The 17,491-nt window shown below is 45.9% G+C and overlaps 1 protein-coding gene across 1 annotated transcript in view; it reads right to left on the bottom strand.

Moving 5' to 3' along the window:
* LOC130108502 (plakophilin-1) overlaps positions 1-17,491 on the bottom strand; it is a 39,468-nt gene that overhangs the window by 18,915 nt on the left and 3,062 nt on the right. The window contains exons 2-6 of the mRNA XM_056275460.1: positions 16,197-16,330; positions 4,195-4,380; positions 2,846-3,027; positions 1,126-1,267; positions 81-288 (exon numbers count right to left, since the gene is read on the bottom strand). Coding sequence (XP_056131435.1) covers positions 81-288; positions 1,126-1,267; positions 2,846-3,027; positions 4,195-4,380; positions 16,197-16,330 — 852 coding nt within the window. The remainder of the gene's footprint in view (positions 1-80; positions 289-1,125; positions 1,268-2,845; positions 3,028-4,194; positions 4,381-16,196; positions 16,331-17,491) is intronic.

Genomic DNA, 17,491 nt, shown 5'->3' with positions numbered 1-17,491 from the left:
GTCCAAATCTTATTTATGTTGAGATTCAATTAAACTCATCACCACGGGATATGCCGAAGACAACAGAGCGTGTGTCCTACCGGTGAGATGTTTCTGGGTCTCGGTGGAGTCGGTCTCCTTCAGCAGCTGCAGGGCCTTGCCGATGCCGCTGCAATGCTGCACCTCCAGCTTGTTGGCCTGGTTCTTGAACACCACGTTCCTGAGGGCCCCTGAGGCGCTCTGGCTAACGGTGGAGTTGGGGCTCCGCAGCAGCATCACCAGAACAGGGATACCCCCGAGGCTCCGGACCTGTAACGTGGGGAATGACGGGGAAATGAGGAAGTGGAGAAGGAGTGAAAAAGAGAGAGACATTTTGCATAGTGCACCTGCCTGTATCTGCCTACACATCGAGACAGAATTGTAAGAGGATCAAATTGTACCAAGATACTGCTGATATGACGGACAGAAAAATGGATAGAAAGATACGGCATAGATATACTGACAGAGATAAACAGATATTCAAACGGAACAGACACAGACATGAAGACAGACAGATATACAGATAGATATAGATTGACAGATTCATCACTGTCCTTGAGAATATATATATATATATATATATATATATATATATATATATATATCCATTATCCAAACCACTTATCCTACTCTCAGGGTGGTGGGGATGCTGGAGCCTATCTCAGCAGTCATTGGGCAGCAGGCGGGGAGACACCCTGGACAGGCGGCCAGGCCATCACAGGGCCGACACACACACACACACACACACATATTCACACCTAGGGACAATTTAGTACGGCCGATTCACCTGACCTACATGTCTTTGGACTGTGGGAGGAAACCCACACAGACACTGGGAGAACATGCAAACGCCACACAGAGGATGACCCGGGATGACCCCCAAGGTTGGACTACCCCGAGGCTCGAACCCAGGACTTTCTTGCTGTGAGGCGACCGCGCCAACCACTGCGTCACAGTGCCACCCTTTTGCCACCCTGCTGCCCTTTTAGTAAAATTTCAGTAAAAATTGAGATTTATGTATGCTTGTGTTTCATGGGAGTGTCTGGACATGGAAGAATTTGAGCCATTTGTTTGAGCGTGTGTGTGGATATGTGCATGTGGCCTGACCTCCTTCTTGGGCTGATCCTCCTTGTGGGTGTCGTGCTGGATGAAGCAGGCTCCACAGACCTGGTAATTCTCGTCGGGGTGAGAAAGGAAGCCCACGGCCTCCTTCAGCGTGAGGTCTGACATGTTCAACGCGTTATTCATACTGCAGACAGACCGCAAGAAGACAGAGGAGGACGGCAGAGAGAAAAACAGACAGGAGTGAATGGAGGCAGAGGAACTTTTTTGGAGTCTAACTCTATTTTACACTCACGGCTCATGTAGTCCATAGGTAGGTTTCCTTTCCTCCGTCATCCATCCTTTTCTTCGTACTGTAACGACCACGGATGATTAGACTCGCTAGCCCTTGGCTAACGGGTCGGACCCTTTAGTTGACTGGTTAGCGCAGCTGCCCGTAGTGTGGGCAACCCGGGTTCACTCCCCGGCTGCGGCGGCAGTTTTCGGCTGCCCCCCGAATTCGCTACATTGGTGTCAGAAGTGGGATGGTGAGGCCATTGGAAGCGCGTGCGCCCAGAGGCATGAGGGAGCTGATATGCTGAGGCGTGGGGCCGCGCTTCCTGAAGGGGGGGGGGTAGTGTAACGACCACAGATGACTAGACTCGCTAGCCCTTGGCTAAGGGGTTGGATCCTTTGGTTGACTGGTTAATGTAGTCGCCCATGGTGCGGGAGACCCTGGTTCGCTTCCCGGCTGCGGCGGTTCCTGGCTGCACCCTGAATTCGCTCCTTAATACACACAGCTCCAGCTTGTCATCTACACTTCAATGTAAGACAAACCCACAATCCTCCTCCAGTGTAAAACAACACTCCATGGTTCAGACAAAGCTAACATGATTCTTCGGTAGGCTATCATACGATGAGCATTTTACAAATTGTACTTTTTACAGCCATTTCCTACGGCGTTACTTCCTACAACACGGCCAACAAGAGATTACCAGCAGGAGCTGCTGCATCGAGACGCAACAAAGCAAACACTAAGAGACAATTTAGCAACACAAACCAATGCAAATTTATCAAATAACCAGTTGAATTCACTACTTTAGACTGCTGTACCATCATGTTACACTGAAAGAGGATTGTGGATTCGTCCTCCGTGAATAGCTGACAGGCTGGAGCTGTGTCCAGTATGTCACCCTATTGACTACATGCATGAAGAGTTTAAAATGGAGATAGATGTAGGGGTCCACGGTGGTGTAGCAGTCTAAGCGTCGGCTTTGTGTCGATGCAGTTGCCCACTGGGGACCGGGGTTCGCGCCCCAGTCCCGTCAGATCCGACCATGGCCGGACTCGATGAAGCAGCAATAATTGGCAGCGCTGTCGGCGGAGTCGGCTTGTGTTCGTCACATGAATGCGTCTGTGTGTGTCGGAAAAAGCAGTGGTTCGGCCTGGATTCGCCTTGTCACGGAAGTGGCGAGGCGTCTCCTTCGAGACTGCCGGCCGGAGAGATGCAGTCGGCGAACGCATGTAGTACGAGGGGTTTGAACTAAAATAGGGATTGATTGGCCACTAAATTGAGAGAAAAGGGAAAAATCAGAAATTTATAATAAAGGGAGACGGATGTCAGAGTTTCTGACAAATTCCTTCACTAGATTTCACGACAGGTCATGGGGTTGAGGAGACAACATGGAGGAGACAACATTTGCGGTAGAAAATACATTTTGTAGAGGACGTTTTTTGTTCGTAAAAGATACGCTTCATTTGAAGATGGAGAACCAGGGGAACTCACGCTGGCTGCGGCTGTTCTGTCTTGGTGACTTTGGTGACGATTACGGTGTTCTTGTTCTGCGACATGGTGGACGGAGGATGGATGAAGGGTGTCTGGCTGCTGACCAGCTGAGTGCTGCTGTTGGTCATGGAGTACCTGTTGCTCTTGTTAGTACGACTGAGTGACATCTGCCCTTTGGCTGTCTGAAAAGGGAGTTATTTAACAATGCTGACACGGCACCAAACAGCCATTTCTAATATTTACACAAATATTGAACATGCTGTGGTATGAGATTTGAAAGGGCTATTTAGTACTGTTTAAATTAGGGATGTCCCGATCAGGTTTTTCTTTGCCCCTGAACTGATCTGAGTAATTTAATATTGACACATACTCATACCGATTCCCAATTTGACATTTGTATTTTCCTGCATCATAGCTTGTGCATTGGCAATAATTTGGCGATATGATTTTTGTCACGATACAAATTTCACGATTCAACATATTGTGATATTTTGTCAAAAGTAAAAAAAAAATCATAAAAAAACGCCTCAATATTCATCAAATCAGAGTAATAAGAGTCGTTGCTAGCGTGTCTATATCGCCTGCTGTTGTCGTCGGTCAGCCCTGTTACAACACTGCACCTGCCACCTAGTGGTCAGAGATGAAACTACATAATGAAGTTGAGACGCTGACACGTCCGTCATCCTAAGAATCGATAGTGTTTTTGACAATCGATAAAATATCGTGAATAGTATTGTGATACTCGAGTTTCTTAATATTGTCTTACAACCATACAACATAATACAGCTGCATGTTGCACACTTTGCATACATTAATGTAAGTGATGCAACCATCTCACTTTATTCACTTGCCAATACTGAGTACTAAACCGAGCCAATATTTTTGCTGAACAGTGCAGACTCAGACCAGTTAGACCAGTTAGCAGAACTTAAATCAGTTGGCTGAAATAACTGAGATAGAATCAGGTTTTTTTTTTGTTCCAAAAAACAAAAATGCAGTAAATCATGTCATTTTGCTTTTGTTTATGACATGTTTCTCAGGGCTTTTGATATCACTTGGGTAAAATCTCCGATACTGAGGGTCCATTTTAGCCTGGTATCCCCCCGATATCCAATACCAGTATCAATATCAGTGCATCACTACTTAAAGTTGGTATAACCAATCCAATTTAGGCATGCTACACTTGACATTTTAATAGCTATACATTAAGAAAAAAGCGTCATATCTGTCTGTTAATAACTCCGGTGGACTCGACGCTCTTGAAAGCATTTTGTGTCAAAGTGTGTAGTAACCTCACTGATAAATCAGTAGTTTTACTAATAATAAATATTGAAAAACTAACTGATCACCATTGCTGGAGCAGGAGGAAGGGTGAAGGAGCGAGCCAGGGCGGGGTCGCTGCGACTGGGCTTCAGCCCATTGGGCGGCTGGGGCCAGGTGGAGGTGTTGAAGCGCTGGTCCCATTGACTGGAGGTGCTCACAAGTTTCCGTCCCATAGTTTTACTGGACAGAGAACGGCTTTTGTGTACGTTAACCTGGAAAATGAAGCAGGGCAGAATGTCAGGAAGAGCCCTTTCCTGTCAAACAGAGGTTCAGAAACACAGTGGCTTTTCATCTCATGAAAATGTTAATGACCAGCCATAAGCCCTGTTTTTAGGATGTTGTCTCAACAGGCTACAATAGCTTATTGTCTGTGGTCAAACTAGGCCGAACAGAAACACAACATTGCGTACTCCTGAACGCCATCAAATGAACAGTGCATCTCCAAGCCTACACAGTCTACCTTCAAAGACGCTCTCATCACAGCCCGGTCCACCTACTACTCACACCTATACACTCTGGCCCTACCAACCCCAAGGCTCTCTTTCCCACAATAAACAAACTTCTCAGACCCACTGACAATACCTTCAGTTAGCAAGTGCAACGCTTCCCTTTCATTTTTTCCAATCTAAAATTGACACCATCTACAGCATCTTGACCACTTCCCCCACCCTCTCCACCTCCCCCCGCCCCCGCCTTTACCACTCAGCCCCCGTCAAAGGGCTCCTCTGTGTCCCCAATGGAGCTGTCCAACCTTATGGTAGGAAAGAGAAGCACCACTTGTGCTCTGGATCCCATCCCATCCAGTCTTGTTCAGGACTTGTCTCCTAGCTATCTCTTCACTCATCACAAAAATCAGTAACTCCTCCTTCAGCTCTGGCTCAGTCCCCCATACACTTAAATTGGCTTCTGCCCCCCCCCCAACCCTCAAAAAACCAGGACTCAACCATGATATCACAAGCAATTTCTGGCCCATCTCCCCTTTCTGCCAAAAATACTGAAACGTGTTGTCATCTCCCAACTCAAAGCTCACCTCATCTCCACTGACCTGTTGGAACCATTTCAATCCACTCACAGCACAGAAAGAGCCCTCCTCAAAGTCACCAATGACCTCCTCCTAACCTCAGACTCTGGCCACCTCAGCATTATCCTCCTCGACCTCACTGCAACTTTTGACATCATCAACCACACCAGTCTTCTCTCCCACCTTGAATCCTCCCTCATCATCACCGGTACTGCCCTCTCCTGGCTAAAGTCATATCTCACAAACAGACAACAGTTCATCAGCATCAAAAACTGCACCTCCTTCACTGCTCCTCTGTCCCAAGACATCCCACATGTTTCGGTGCTTGGTCCTCCCCTGTTCATCCTTTACATGCTCCCCCTTGGTAACATCATACATCATCATGGTCTCCACCTGCACTGCTATGCAGATGACGTCCAGGTCTACATCTCCACTAAATCCATCACCACTACAACTCACTCCTCTCTTAAATCAAATCATGGATGCAAGCCAACTTCCTCAAACTGAACTGTGATAAATCTCACATGATCAATACTGGTCCCAAATCCCTTACCCAAACCACGCACAACTTCTGCCTCACCATCGACAACTCAACATCCACAACCTTGGAATCATTTTCAACAGCAGCGCTCCTTGGAACACCACGTCGATCAAATCACCAGAACGGGCTTTTCCATCTAAAAAACACAGCTCGTCTCTGCCAATCACTCCTTCTCTGCTGCTGAAACCTTGACCCACGCCTCCTTCACATCCAGAATTGGCTACTGCAACAGCATTCTTTACGGCTCATCATCCAAAGTCCTAAACAAACTCCACTATTTCTCAGAACTCTGCTGCTCGCCTGCTCACCCACCCCGGTTCCCATGTAATCCAGAACCTCCACAGGCTCCCTGTCTCACAACGGATCCAATTCTAAGTCCTTCTCCTCACACACAAAGCCCTTCATAACCAGGCCGCCTTCTACCTCACTGACCTGCTCCACTACCATACTCCTCCCCACAGCCTTCACTCCTCCAATGCCAACCTCCTGTCTCCACCATACAGGACCAAGCATAGAACCTGGGGCGACAGAGTCTTCTCCATAGCTGCCCCCTCCCTCTGGAACTCCCTCCCCAAACACATCAGAGACTGCACCGATCTGTCCACGTTCACATCATTCATCAAAACTCACCTCAAGTGTAAGCTTGTAATGTGTGATTAATGTTGTGTGCTTTATGCTTTTGGTGTGTTGCTTTTATGGTTATTTTATCATATGTAAAGCATCTGAGTGGTTTGAAAAGCATTGTATAAATAAAATATATTATTATCGTTGTCATCATTATCGTCATCATTATTATTACCCATCCATCCATTATCCAAGCCGCTTATCCCAATCGGGGTCGTGGGGATGCCGGCACCTATCCCAGCAATCACTGGGCGGCAGACGGGGAGACACCCTGGACCGGCTGCCAGTCCATCACAGGACCAACACACACACACACACCTAGGGACAATTTAGTACGGCCGATTCACCTGACCTACATGTCTTTGGACTGCGGGAGGAAACCGGAGCCCCCGGAGGAACCCCACGCAGACACGGGGAGAACATGCAAACTCCACACAGAGGACGACCCGGGACCACCCCCAAGGTTGGACAACCCTTGGGTTCGAACCCAGGACCTTCTTGCTGTGAGGCGACCGCGCTAACCACTGCACCACCGTCCCGCCCATTATTATTATTATTACTACATGGTGATTACTCACTTCATGTGCAACACACAAAACATTCCAGGTGTCGATCTAGTTTCGATTTTCAATCTTGAACCAAGTCTGAAGTGACAAAATGAAAGAAGCAAAAAGACCACAACCTAAAACAACACACACACGCCCTGATCTAGACCACCAAACTAGGACAGAGAAAGTAAGCGAGCTGCTCCGCATTAGACTCATTCTCCAAGAAACCGCCTCCAGTAAACCCAGCTAGAAGAATTTGACCTCAGATAAAAGCCAGTCTCTTCTCTCTTCCTCACACACACACACACACACACACAAAATACAATCTGACCACCTCGTCACAGCCCAGGTAACATGATAGCAGCTATTTGTTGGAATAGCTCAAACTGTGGTGGTGTAAGACAATTCCTGGTGGGGGATTGAGAAGTTTGTCAAAGAGGAGCTTTCTGTTTGCCGGGACAAGTCAGGGACTGCACTCACTAAACCTGTCTGACTCATGCCAGTGCTACTAACTGTTGACTTTTCGTTGTGGTTTGATAACAAAATAAAAACTGTTGTTATGGATTCAATTTTTACTTTCAGGTGCCATTTTTTCTGTTTCCTGGATATACAGCCGCGAGTGGAGGCCTTTATCTTGCTTTCTGTGCGTGTGTGAGAGAGAGAGTAAGCGAGAGAGATGAGAGAGATGAGAGATAAAGGGATAGAGAGATTTATGTGTTTGAGACACACCCCATTCATGCCTTGCTTCTGCAGAGGCCAAATGAGTTGACGTCGCTCAAGTAAAACGACAGACCTGGCAACCCTCTGTTGATTTGTCACATCCAAAACCTCCTGGTGCTCCTGACTCCTGTGAACCTACTCTCGCTCTTTCCTGGAAGAAGCAAGGGAACCTTTTCTTAGCTGGTGTGAGACGGTAAAAACATCTTCCCGTTTCAGCCCAAATACACTGTAAATTCTAAACGTTAAGTCTACTTAAAAAAATGAGGGGGCGTCCGGGTAGCGTAGCGGTCTATTCCGTTGCCTACCAACACGGGGATTACAGGTTCGAATCCCCGCGTTGCCTCCGGTTTGGTTGGGCGTCCCTACAGACACAACTGGCCGTGTCTGCGGGTGGGAAGCCGGATGTGGGTATGTGTCCTGGTCGCCGCACTAGCGCCTCCTCTGGTCAGGGCGCCTGCTCAGGGGGGAGGGGGAACTGGGGGAAATAGCGTGATCCCCCCACGCGCTACGTCCCCCTGGTGAAACTCGTCACTGTCAGGTGATAAGAAGCGGCTGGCGACTCCACATGTATGGGAGGAGGCATGTGGTAGTCTGCAGAGGGGGTGGAGCAGCAACCGGGACGGCTCGGAAGAGTGGGGTAACTGGCCAAGTACAATTGGGGAGAAAGGGGGGGGGAGGGGTTAGGAAGCCGATTACACTTGGGAAAAGTAAGTAAACGAACTTAATTGTGTCAAGTTATGTGACATCATTTCATATAAAATCACTTCACATAACTTGACACAATTTAGGCAAACAAGTTGAGCTCCTCTTTGAGCAACTTCTCAAGCCTCCTCCAGGAATTATCCTCCACCGCCACGGTTTGACACAAGTTAAGTAGACTTAACTTGCAGAATTTACAGTGTAGGACAATATTACAATACTACAGTCCACTTATGATACCTCCCAGTAAACCATGACATGATGGGACCAGAGAACAGGTTTTATAAACTGTGTGGAATTTGTTAAAAAAACAGACCAGATATGGGTAAACACACCCACACACACACCATGTCACCCTATACTTGTGGGGACCCCTCATTGACTACATTCATCCCCTAGCCCTTAACCTTACCCATCATAACTACATGTCTAACCTTAACCGTTAACTTTAAGCTAGTCCTAATTCTAACCTTAGACCTAAACCAAGACCTAACCCTAAAATAGACCCTCTTCCTCATGGGGACCCATAAAATGTCCCCACAAGGTAGGTGGTTTCAAGTTTTTCCATCCTAATGGGGTCCCCATTAGGATGGAAAAACCTGGTGCGCACACACACACACACACACCCACACACACACAGAGTAATGCGTGAACATCCACTGTACTTGTTCCTACGTTGTGTTCATATTGTGTGTGTGTGTGTGTGTGTGTGTGTGTGGGGGGGGGGTGATCCCTCTGTTTGTGCGGATGGTGTTTCCTGATTCGAAGCAGACGGCTCGCTCAGTGTGAGCCACAAAAAAAAAATCAACTGCAAACGGATTTAACAGCTGTTTTAATGAAGCCTGACAGCAAGCGGCCTTTTCCTTCCCAGACAACGCAAGCATTCACATCTGCTCATCCATCTGTGCTTCGCTCACGGCGGAGAGCAAACACGGGGAGGGAGGGAGGGAGGGAGGGAGGGAGGGAGGGAGGGAGGGAGGGAGGGATGCAAATTCAGTTGAGCCAAGGCAAACAGCGCAGAGCAAACACAAACAGGTCAGAATACACCAGGCGCTGCTCCTTTTCTGCTACACGAAAATGACGCCAACAAGACCACTTTATGTTTCTGTTCAGTTTTACCGAGTAGAGGTTGTCACTGTGTACGGCTAAAAGCAACACAACTGAATAATAACATTGTAGTGTGGTCTTGTATGAGTACAACAGTGCCGTACAAAATGTCATTCCCAAATCAAATCCTGAAGTATACAATGACTTTATGAACTATGCACAGTTTGAAATGTTATATTTTTAAGAGTGTGTTTTTACAGTCACAATTATAGTTATGTTTGTGTGTGTGTGTTTGTGTGTATATATATCGATATTAACATTTATGTAAAACAAGTGAAAACTATGAAGTTCACTATTTTTTTTTTACCAGATAAGCTGAAGTATCACCCGGCATCATCCCTGTCTCTACTTAATGGAAAAGATAAGCATGGTTCGAGAGCCTCGTTGGCGTTCCAGATTGTTTGAATCGAAACCATTTGTTGTGTAACACACACAGTATAATTAGCATGGTGGAATTACTTCGCTGTTCAGGAATAGTTGAAGGGTTTTGTCAGCCAGCTTCGTAACTGTGCGTTTATCTGTGCTGCTCTGGGATCCGATTCATCCAGGAGCTTTCTCCCTCTCGACTTCCTGTCTGACAGGGTCAATAGAAGGGGGAGCGAACCACATACTCACCTACTCGCCTCTCTTTCTTTCTAAATTCTTCAACAGTTAACTTGGACATCATGCACAACAACGTGTCCTTTTATTACACGATCATCATCTGGATCACAACGTGTCAAATGCAAAACTTCATTTATACGCTGATGACCCTATCATTTACTGTTGTGCTGCAGATCCCAGAGTTTTTGAGAATCCCAAGTCCCATGTCAACTGAAGCTTGTCCTGAATGCCAATAAGACATGGCGTTTACAGATGGGAGGGAACGAACATTAAAGGGATGGTCCAGTTTCTGGGGTTTTTACTATGTGTCCTATTTACACAGTCAGACAAACCCGTAGATATATTTTCTATGTCAGTGTGTGCAGTGTGAAGGTACGTCGTACAGTGAGTTTAGCTTGGTTTAGCTCGATTGCAGGATGTCCATTAGAAGCTCATCTCATAAGAAAGGAATTACACCTTCTCTGAGGCTGATTATCCACCATGTACATGGAGAAGGTGAATTTCCCTTCTTTTGAGAGGAGACGCTAATGATCTTGGCAAACATCCAGCAAGTGAACTAAGCTAGGCTAGGCTAAGCTCACTGTTCAGTGTACCTTCAAACTGCACACGCAGGCATTAAAGAATCCATGAGTTTGTCTGACTCTGTGTAAGTAGGACACATGGTAAAAACACTGGAAACTGAACTATCCCTTTAAATCAACTGACTGTTACTTTAGAGCAGTGGTTCTCAACCTTTTTGGGGTCCTGGACCCCCTGTGTATTTTTGATCTACCCTGAGGACCCCTCCACCTGATCTTGGGGGAGGGGGGTTGCAATTTGATAGAAACAGTAGAAACTGCATTTTAAATGGCATTATAGCATTTATTCACTCTTTGGGGCAAAAATAAGAGCTTTCAGTTGTAACTTAGATATAGTTAACAAAACAGAATTCTTATGCAGTAACTTTCAGATATATGTAACAAAACAGAATATGTATTCAGTAACTTTCAGATATATGTAACAAAACAGAATATGTATTCAGTAACTTTCAGATATATGTAACAACAGAATGTTTATGCAGTAACTTTTAACAATGCAAACGGGAGCGAGATCTCTTATTAAAATACAATAAATTACACTTGTGAAACAGATGTAATTAGAGAAAAAAGTCCTGTTACCCTTTATAGTTTAGGTAGATAAAGGTCTCAGTCACATTTGAGTAAAATAATCCTATTTCTATAAATGTCATAGGATCTTTTTTTTGAAGATATTTTATTTTCACGGACCCCTTTGCAATTACACCAGGGACCACTAGGGGTCCGCGGACCCCCGGTTGAGAAACACTGCTTTAGAGGACCAACAGATTTGGGAATCTTACACGATAGCTCTTTTTCCTTTAGGCAACACACTCAGCATCTTAAATAGAAAATAGAAGTTTCAATTGGGTTTTTATTCGATTCAGAAGTCTTGTTTCTTTCCTTTGAGGCTTGCACCTTTTATGCTGTTTGACTGTGGTGGTGATTTGTAAAAGCCTGCTCTCAGCTTTCATATGCTGTGTATTATGGACCGTGAGGTTTATTACTAACTATGAAGTCCCCCAGTCACGACTGCACCTTAAATACTTGGGTTTGTCAGCCTGCCTCGTTCTCTTGCAGACCTCATCATTGGTATATTTTTGTTCATAAGGCCGTTCTAGGCATGCGTCCATCTGATCTGAGTCATTTCCCAGGCCATGGTAGAAGTATTGATATTGACTGTCCGTAACCACATAGCAATAACAATCTGAGCCATAACACTACTGCATTCCCGAAGAGAACCTACTAACATGGGAGGACGTAGGAATACATAAAGTAACTACTAACATGGGAGGACGTAGGAATACATAAAGTAACTACTAACATGGGAGGACGTAGGAATACATAAAGTAACTACTAACATGGGATGACGTAGAAATACATGAAGTAACTACTAACATGGGAGGACGTAGGAATACACAAAGTAACTACTAACATGGGAGGATGTAGAATTACATGAAGTAACTACTAACATGGGAGGACGTAGGAATACATGAAGTAACTACTAACATGGGAGGACGTAGGAATACATGAAGTAACTACTAACATGGGAGGACGTAGGAATACATGAAGTAACTACTAACATGGGAGGACGTAGGAATACATGAAGTAACTAATATGGGAGGACGTAGGAATACATGAAGTAACTACTAACATGGGAGGACGTAGGAATACATGAAGTAACTACTAACATGGGAGGACGTAGAAATACAGGAAGTAACTACTAACATGGGAGGACGTAGGAATACATGAAGTAACTACTAACATGGGAGGACGTAGGAATACATGAAGTAACTACTAACATGGGAGGACGTAGGAATACATGAAGTAACTACTAACATGGGAGGACGTAGGAATACATAAAGTAACTACTAACATGGGAGGACGTAGGAATACATGAAGTAACTACTAACATGGGAGGACGTAGAAATACATGAAGTAACTACTAACATGGGAGGACATAGGAGTACATGAGGTAACTACTAACATGGGAGGACGTAGAAATACATGAAGTAACTACTAACATGGGAGGACGTAGGAATACATGAAGTAACTACTAACATGGGAGGACGTAGGAATACATGAAGTAACTACTAACATGGGAGGACGTAGGAATACATGAAGTAACTACTAACATGGGAGGATGTAGGAATACATGAAGTAACTACTAACATGGGAGGACGTAGGAATACATGAAGTAACTACTAACATGGGAGGACATAGGAATACATTAAGTAACTACTAACATGGGAGGACGTAGGAATACATGAAGTAACTACTAACATGGGAGGATGTAGGAATACATGAAGTAACTACTTACATGGGAGGACGTAGGAATACATTAAGTAACTACTAACATGGGAGGACGTAGGAATACATAAAGTAACTACTAACATGGGAGGACGTAGGAATACATGAAGTAACTACTTAACATGGGAGGACGTAGGAATACATGAAGTAACTACTAACATGGGAGGACGTATGATTACATGAAGTAACTACTAACATGGGAGGATGTAGGAATACAGGAAGTAACTACTAACATGGGAGGACGTAGGAATACATGAAGTAACTACTAACATGGGAGGACGTAGGAATACATGAAGTAACTACTAACATGGGAGGACATAGGAATACATGAAGTAACTACTAACATGGGAGGATGTAGGAATACATGAAGTAACTACTAACATGGGAGGACGTAGGAGTACATGAAGTAACTACTAACATGGGAGGACGTAGGAATACATGAAGTAACTACTAACATGGGAGGACGTAGGAATACATGAAGTAACTACTAACATGGGAGGACGTAGAAATACAGGAAGTAACTACTAACATGGGGGGACGTAGAAATACATGAAGTAACTACTAACATGGGGGGACGTAGGATTACATGAAGTAACTACTAACATGGGGGGACGTAGGAATACATGAAGTAACTACTAACATGGGAGGACGTAGAAATACATGAAGTAACTACTAACATGGGAGGACGTAGGAATACATGAAGTAACTACTAACATGGGAGGATGTAGAAATACATGAAGTAACTACTAACATGGGAGGACGTAGAAATACAGGAAGTAACTACTAACATGGGAGGACGTAGGAATACATGAAGTAACTACTAACATGGGAGGACGTAGAAATACATGAAGTAACTACTAACATGGGAGGACGTAGGAATACATGAAGTAACTACTAACATGGGAGGACGTAGAAATACATGAAGTAACTACTAACATGGGAGGACGTAGAAATACAGGAAGTAACTACTAACATGGGAGGACGTAGGAATACATGAAGTAACTACTAACATGGGAGGACGTAGGAATACAGGAAGTAACTACTAACATGGGAGGACGTAGGAATACATGAAGTAACTACTAACATGGGAGGACGTAGGAGTACATGAAGTAACTACTAACATGGGAGGACGTAGAAATACATGAAGTAACTACTAACATGGGAGGACGTAGAAATACATTAAGTAACTACTAACATGGGAGGATGTAGGAATACACGAAGTAACTACTAACATGGGAGGACGTAGGAATACATGAAGTAACTACTAACATGGGAGGATGTAGGAATACATGAAGTAACTACTAACATGGGAGGACGTAGAAATACATGAAGTAACTACTAACATGGGAGGACGTAGGAGTACATGAAGTAACTACTAACATGGGAGGACGTAGAAATACATTAAGTAACTACTAACATGGGAGGATGTAGGAATACACAAAGTAACTACTAACATGGGAGGACGTAGGAATACATGAAGTAACTACTAACATGGGAGGATGTAGGAATACATGAAGTAACTACTAACATGGGAGGACGTAGGAATACATGAAGTAACTACTAACATGGGAGGATGTAGGAATACATGAAGTAACTACTAACATGGGAGGACATAGGAATACATGAAGTAACTACTAACATGGGAGGACGTAGGAATACATGAAGTAACTACTAACATGGGAGGACGTAGGAATACATGAAGTAACTACTAACATGGGAGGACGTAGAAATACATGAAGTAACTACTAACATGGGAGGACGTAGGAGTACATGAAGTAACTACTAACATGGGAGGATGTAGGAGTACATGAAGTAACTACTAACATGGGAGGACGTAGGAGTACATGAAGTAACTACTAACATGGGAGGATGTAGGAGTACATGAAGTAATGAGATGACGAGTTGTGAAACAATCAGCAAAAACTCATCAGACTGTCACGACATGCCTCAGTCCACTGTCAGGTCAGGTTAACCAGCCCAACCCCGAACTGTGTACACACACACACACACACACACACACACACAGGAATGCACCAGGGAAATCAGTCATACCTATTTGAGGAACAAGTATGACTCCAGTATTTTTTACTGGACTGACCTCACCTCAGACTGCAAGTAAAAGAATATTCCTGCATTCCAGGGTGTAAATGTAAAGGGCCTATTGCCTTAAACTAAAACAACCTCGGTGGTTTATTTATTCCACAATTACCTCAACTGTTTTCCACCATTCAACCAATTCAACAGCAAACCCAAACATTCTTGTCATATTTTCATACAACACCCCCTCCAAAAAAAAAAAACAAAAAAAAAATCAGGCACTAGGTAGAACCGCGGAAAACCCCTGATTTGGTTTTCACACTGAATTGATGGAATTCTCCGGAAAAAGAAAAGCCTAGAGCTTCTATAGGAGACGTATCCACCCCAACAAGCTAGCACACATCACACTGCTACGAGGAGGATGCCATTTTAAACTGTTGATGTGACAAGATATACGAGGCTGTATGCACGCACACACACACACACACACACACACACACACACACACACACTTTGGATACTGCTGTTTGCATAAGCACAATAAATGGCCAAAGGTAAATAAATTCATCATAGCATGAACGGCAAGGAGTACTTGTGAGGAGGGCTGAACGTATGGCAGTAAATACGTTAAATATTAATCTGGCAACATGATAATTTAATATTATTTGATAGCAAATGCTGCTAAGACTAGAATAGAATAGAACAGAATAGAAGACTTTATGTTCTCTGCATTTAACCCATCCTGTTGTATACGAGCAGTGAGCCACTGTGCAGCGCCCGGGGACCAACTCCAGTTCTTCTCTCCACTGCCTTGCTCAGGGGCACAGGCAGGAGTGCTAACCCTAACATGCATGCCTTTCTGATGGTGGGAGGAAACCGGAGCACCCGGAGGAAACCCACACAGACACAGGCAGAACACGCAAACTCCACACAGAAAGGACCTGGGACGGCCTGAGGTTCGAACCCAGGACCGTCTTGCTGTGAGGCAACAGCGCTAACCACTGGGCCACCGGGCCGCCCCCGTGAAGTCCTCCGAATGGACTTCAGCTCATTTCCAACAACGCACCGACACGACAACATTACAAGGTTTGACGTAAAGTCTGAGAGCAGCGAGGTTTGTGTGGCGTGTATCAGTCACATGACATCAGTCACATGACATCCGTCACATGACATCTGCCACATGACATCAGTCACATGACATCTGTCACATGACATCTGCCACATGACATCCGCCACATGACCGTCCGAGGAGCGTGATACCTACTGCTCCGTTGAAGGCTGTCTTGTTGGAGGTGCCGCAGCTGTAGTTGCCATTCGCTTTGGCTGGAGGAAACTTGAAGGAGCTGTACTCTGAAAACACGGTCAAACCCTTGGGACTTGGACCTGAGGGACTTGGACCTGAGGGACAAAAAGAGAGAAAGAGGGATGAGAAGTGAAATAAGAAAAGGGGGAGAGTCAGCTAGAAAGACAGGCGGACAGACGGTTGTGACTGGGTCATGGAAACCTCGTAAAGCCACTTTTCTTTTCCCCCCCTTCTTCCTGGCATGACTAAAAGCTACGCTCCATTTCGTGCAGATGGTAGATAAGAACAGACGCAGGTGTGTAACCGGCTTCGCGGCGATAACCCCACGTAGGCGAGGCTTCATTATACGTCTGTCCGGCCCAACACGCGCCTGTCAGAGACACGGCGTCTCTATGAGCGCTGCGGACTTCCACTCACGCTGGCAAAATGAGACTCAATGAGCACAAACAATGAGAGACGGGGGGGGGGAGGGGGGGAGAGAAGGAAGATGGCGACGCAAATTCATGTTTGCAGAGGCCTCACCCAGTACCAGTGTGGGAAGACGGCACGAATTCACATTTATGCCTGCCCCGCCCAGCACCGCCCATGCAGTGTCTTTGTCCACGCCTAAGTGCGTCTTTGTTTGATGGCTGGGAGAGCCGGCGCTGGTTCAGCTGGGAGAGCCTGGTCTGCTTCGTCCTGTGGGCCCAGGGAGAGCCGGCGCTAGTTCAGCTGGGAGAGCCTGGTCTGCTGCGTCCTGTGGGCCCAGGGAGAGCCGGCGCTGGTTCAGCGGGGAGAGCCTGGTCTGCTGCGTCCTGTGGGCCCAGGGAGAGCCGGCGCTGGTCCAGCTGGGAGAGCCTGGTCTGCTGCGTCCTGTGGGCCCAGGGAGAGCCGGCGCTGGTCCAGCTGGGAGAGCCTGGTCTGCTGTGTCCCGTGGGCCCAGGGACCACGGCCCCGCCTGGAGCTGCGACCGAGGCGGAAACACCGAGGGCGGTCTGACAGGGCCCGGAAGCGGGGCAGGCTAAGCTAACTGCTAGCCCCTGCAGACCGGCGGTTCCGACAGTCGTCCTGTTCGTTCCCCTGGACAGTGATTGTGAGTTTGGATGTGCTCTCGTAGTTCTCGTAGTTTCTGGATTTGTGTTTTGTGTTGCACTGCTGCGGGCCGGGGGAAACGGCATCGCGTTTCATTTCGTGTGCGCAAGTGAAACGACAAAGAAAGTGTTTCTGGTTTCTGCAAATCACTCGGTGAAGCTCAGCTCGGTCCGTTCGTGAACACC

The sequence above is a fragment of the Lampris incognitus genome, chromosome 2 (assembly GCF_029633865.1).
Source record: "Lampris incognitus isolate fLamInc1 chromosome 2, fLamInc1.hap2, whole genome shotgun sequence".
NCBI classification, from domain to species: domain Eukaryota; kingdom Metazoa; phylum Chordata; class Actinopteri; order Lampriformes; family Lampridae; genus Lampris; species Lampris incognitus.
Note: the sequence above shows the minus strand (reverse complement) of the source record. Positions and strands in the feature narration are given on the sequence as shown.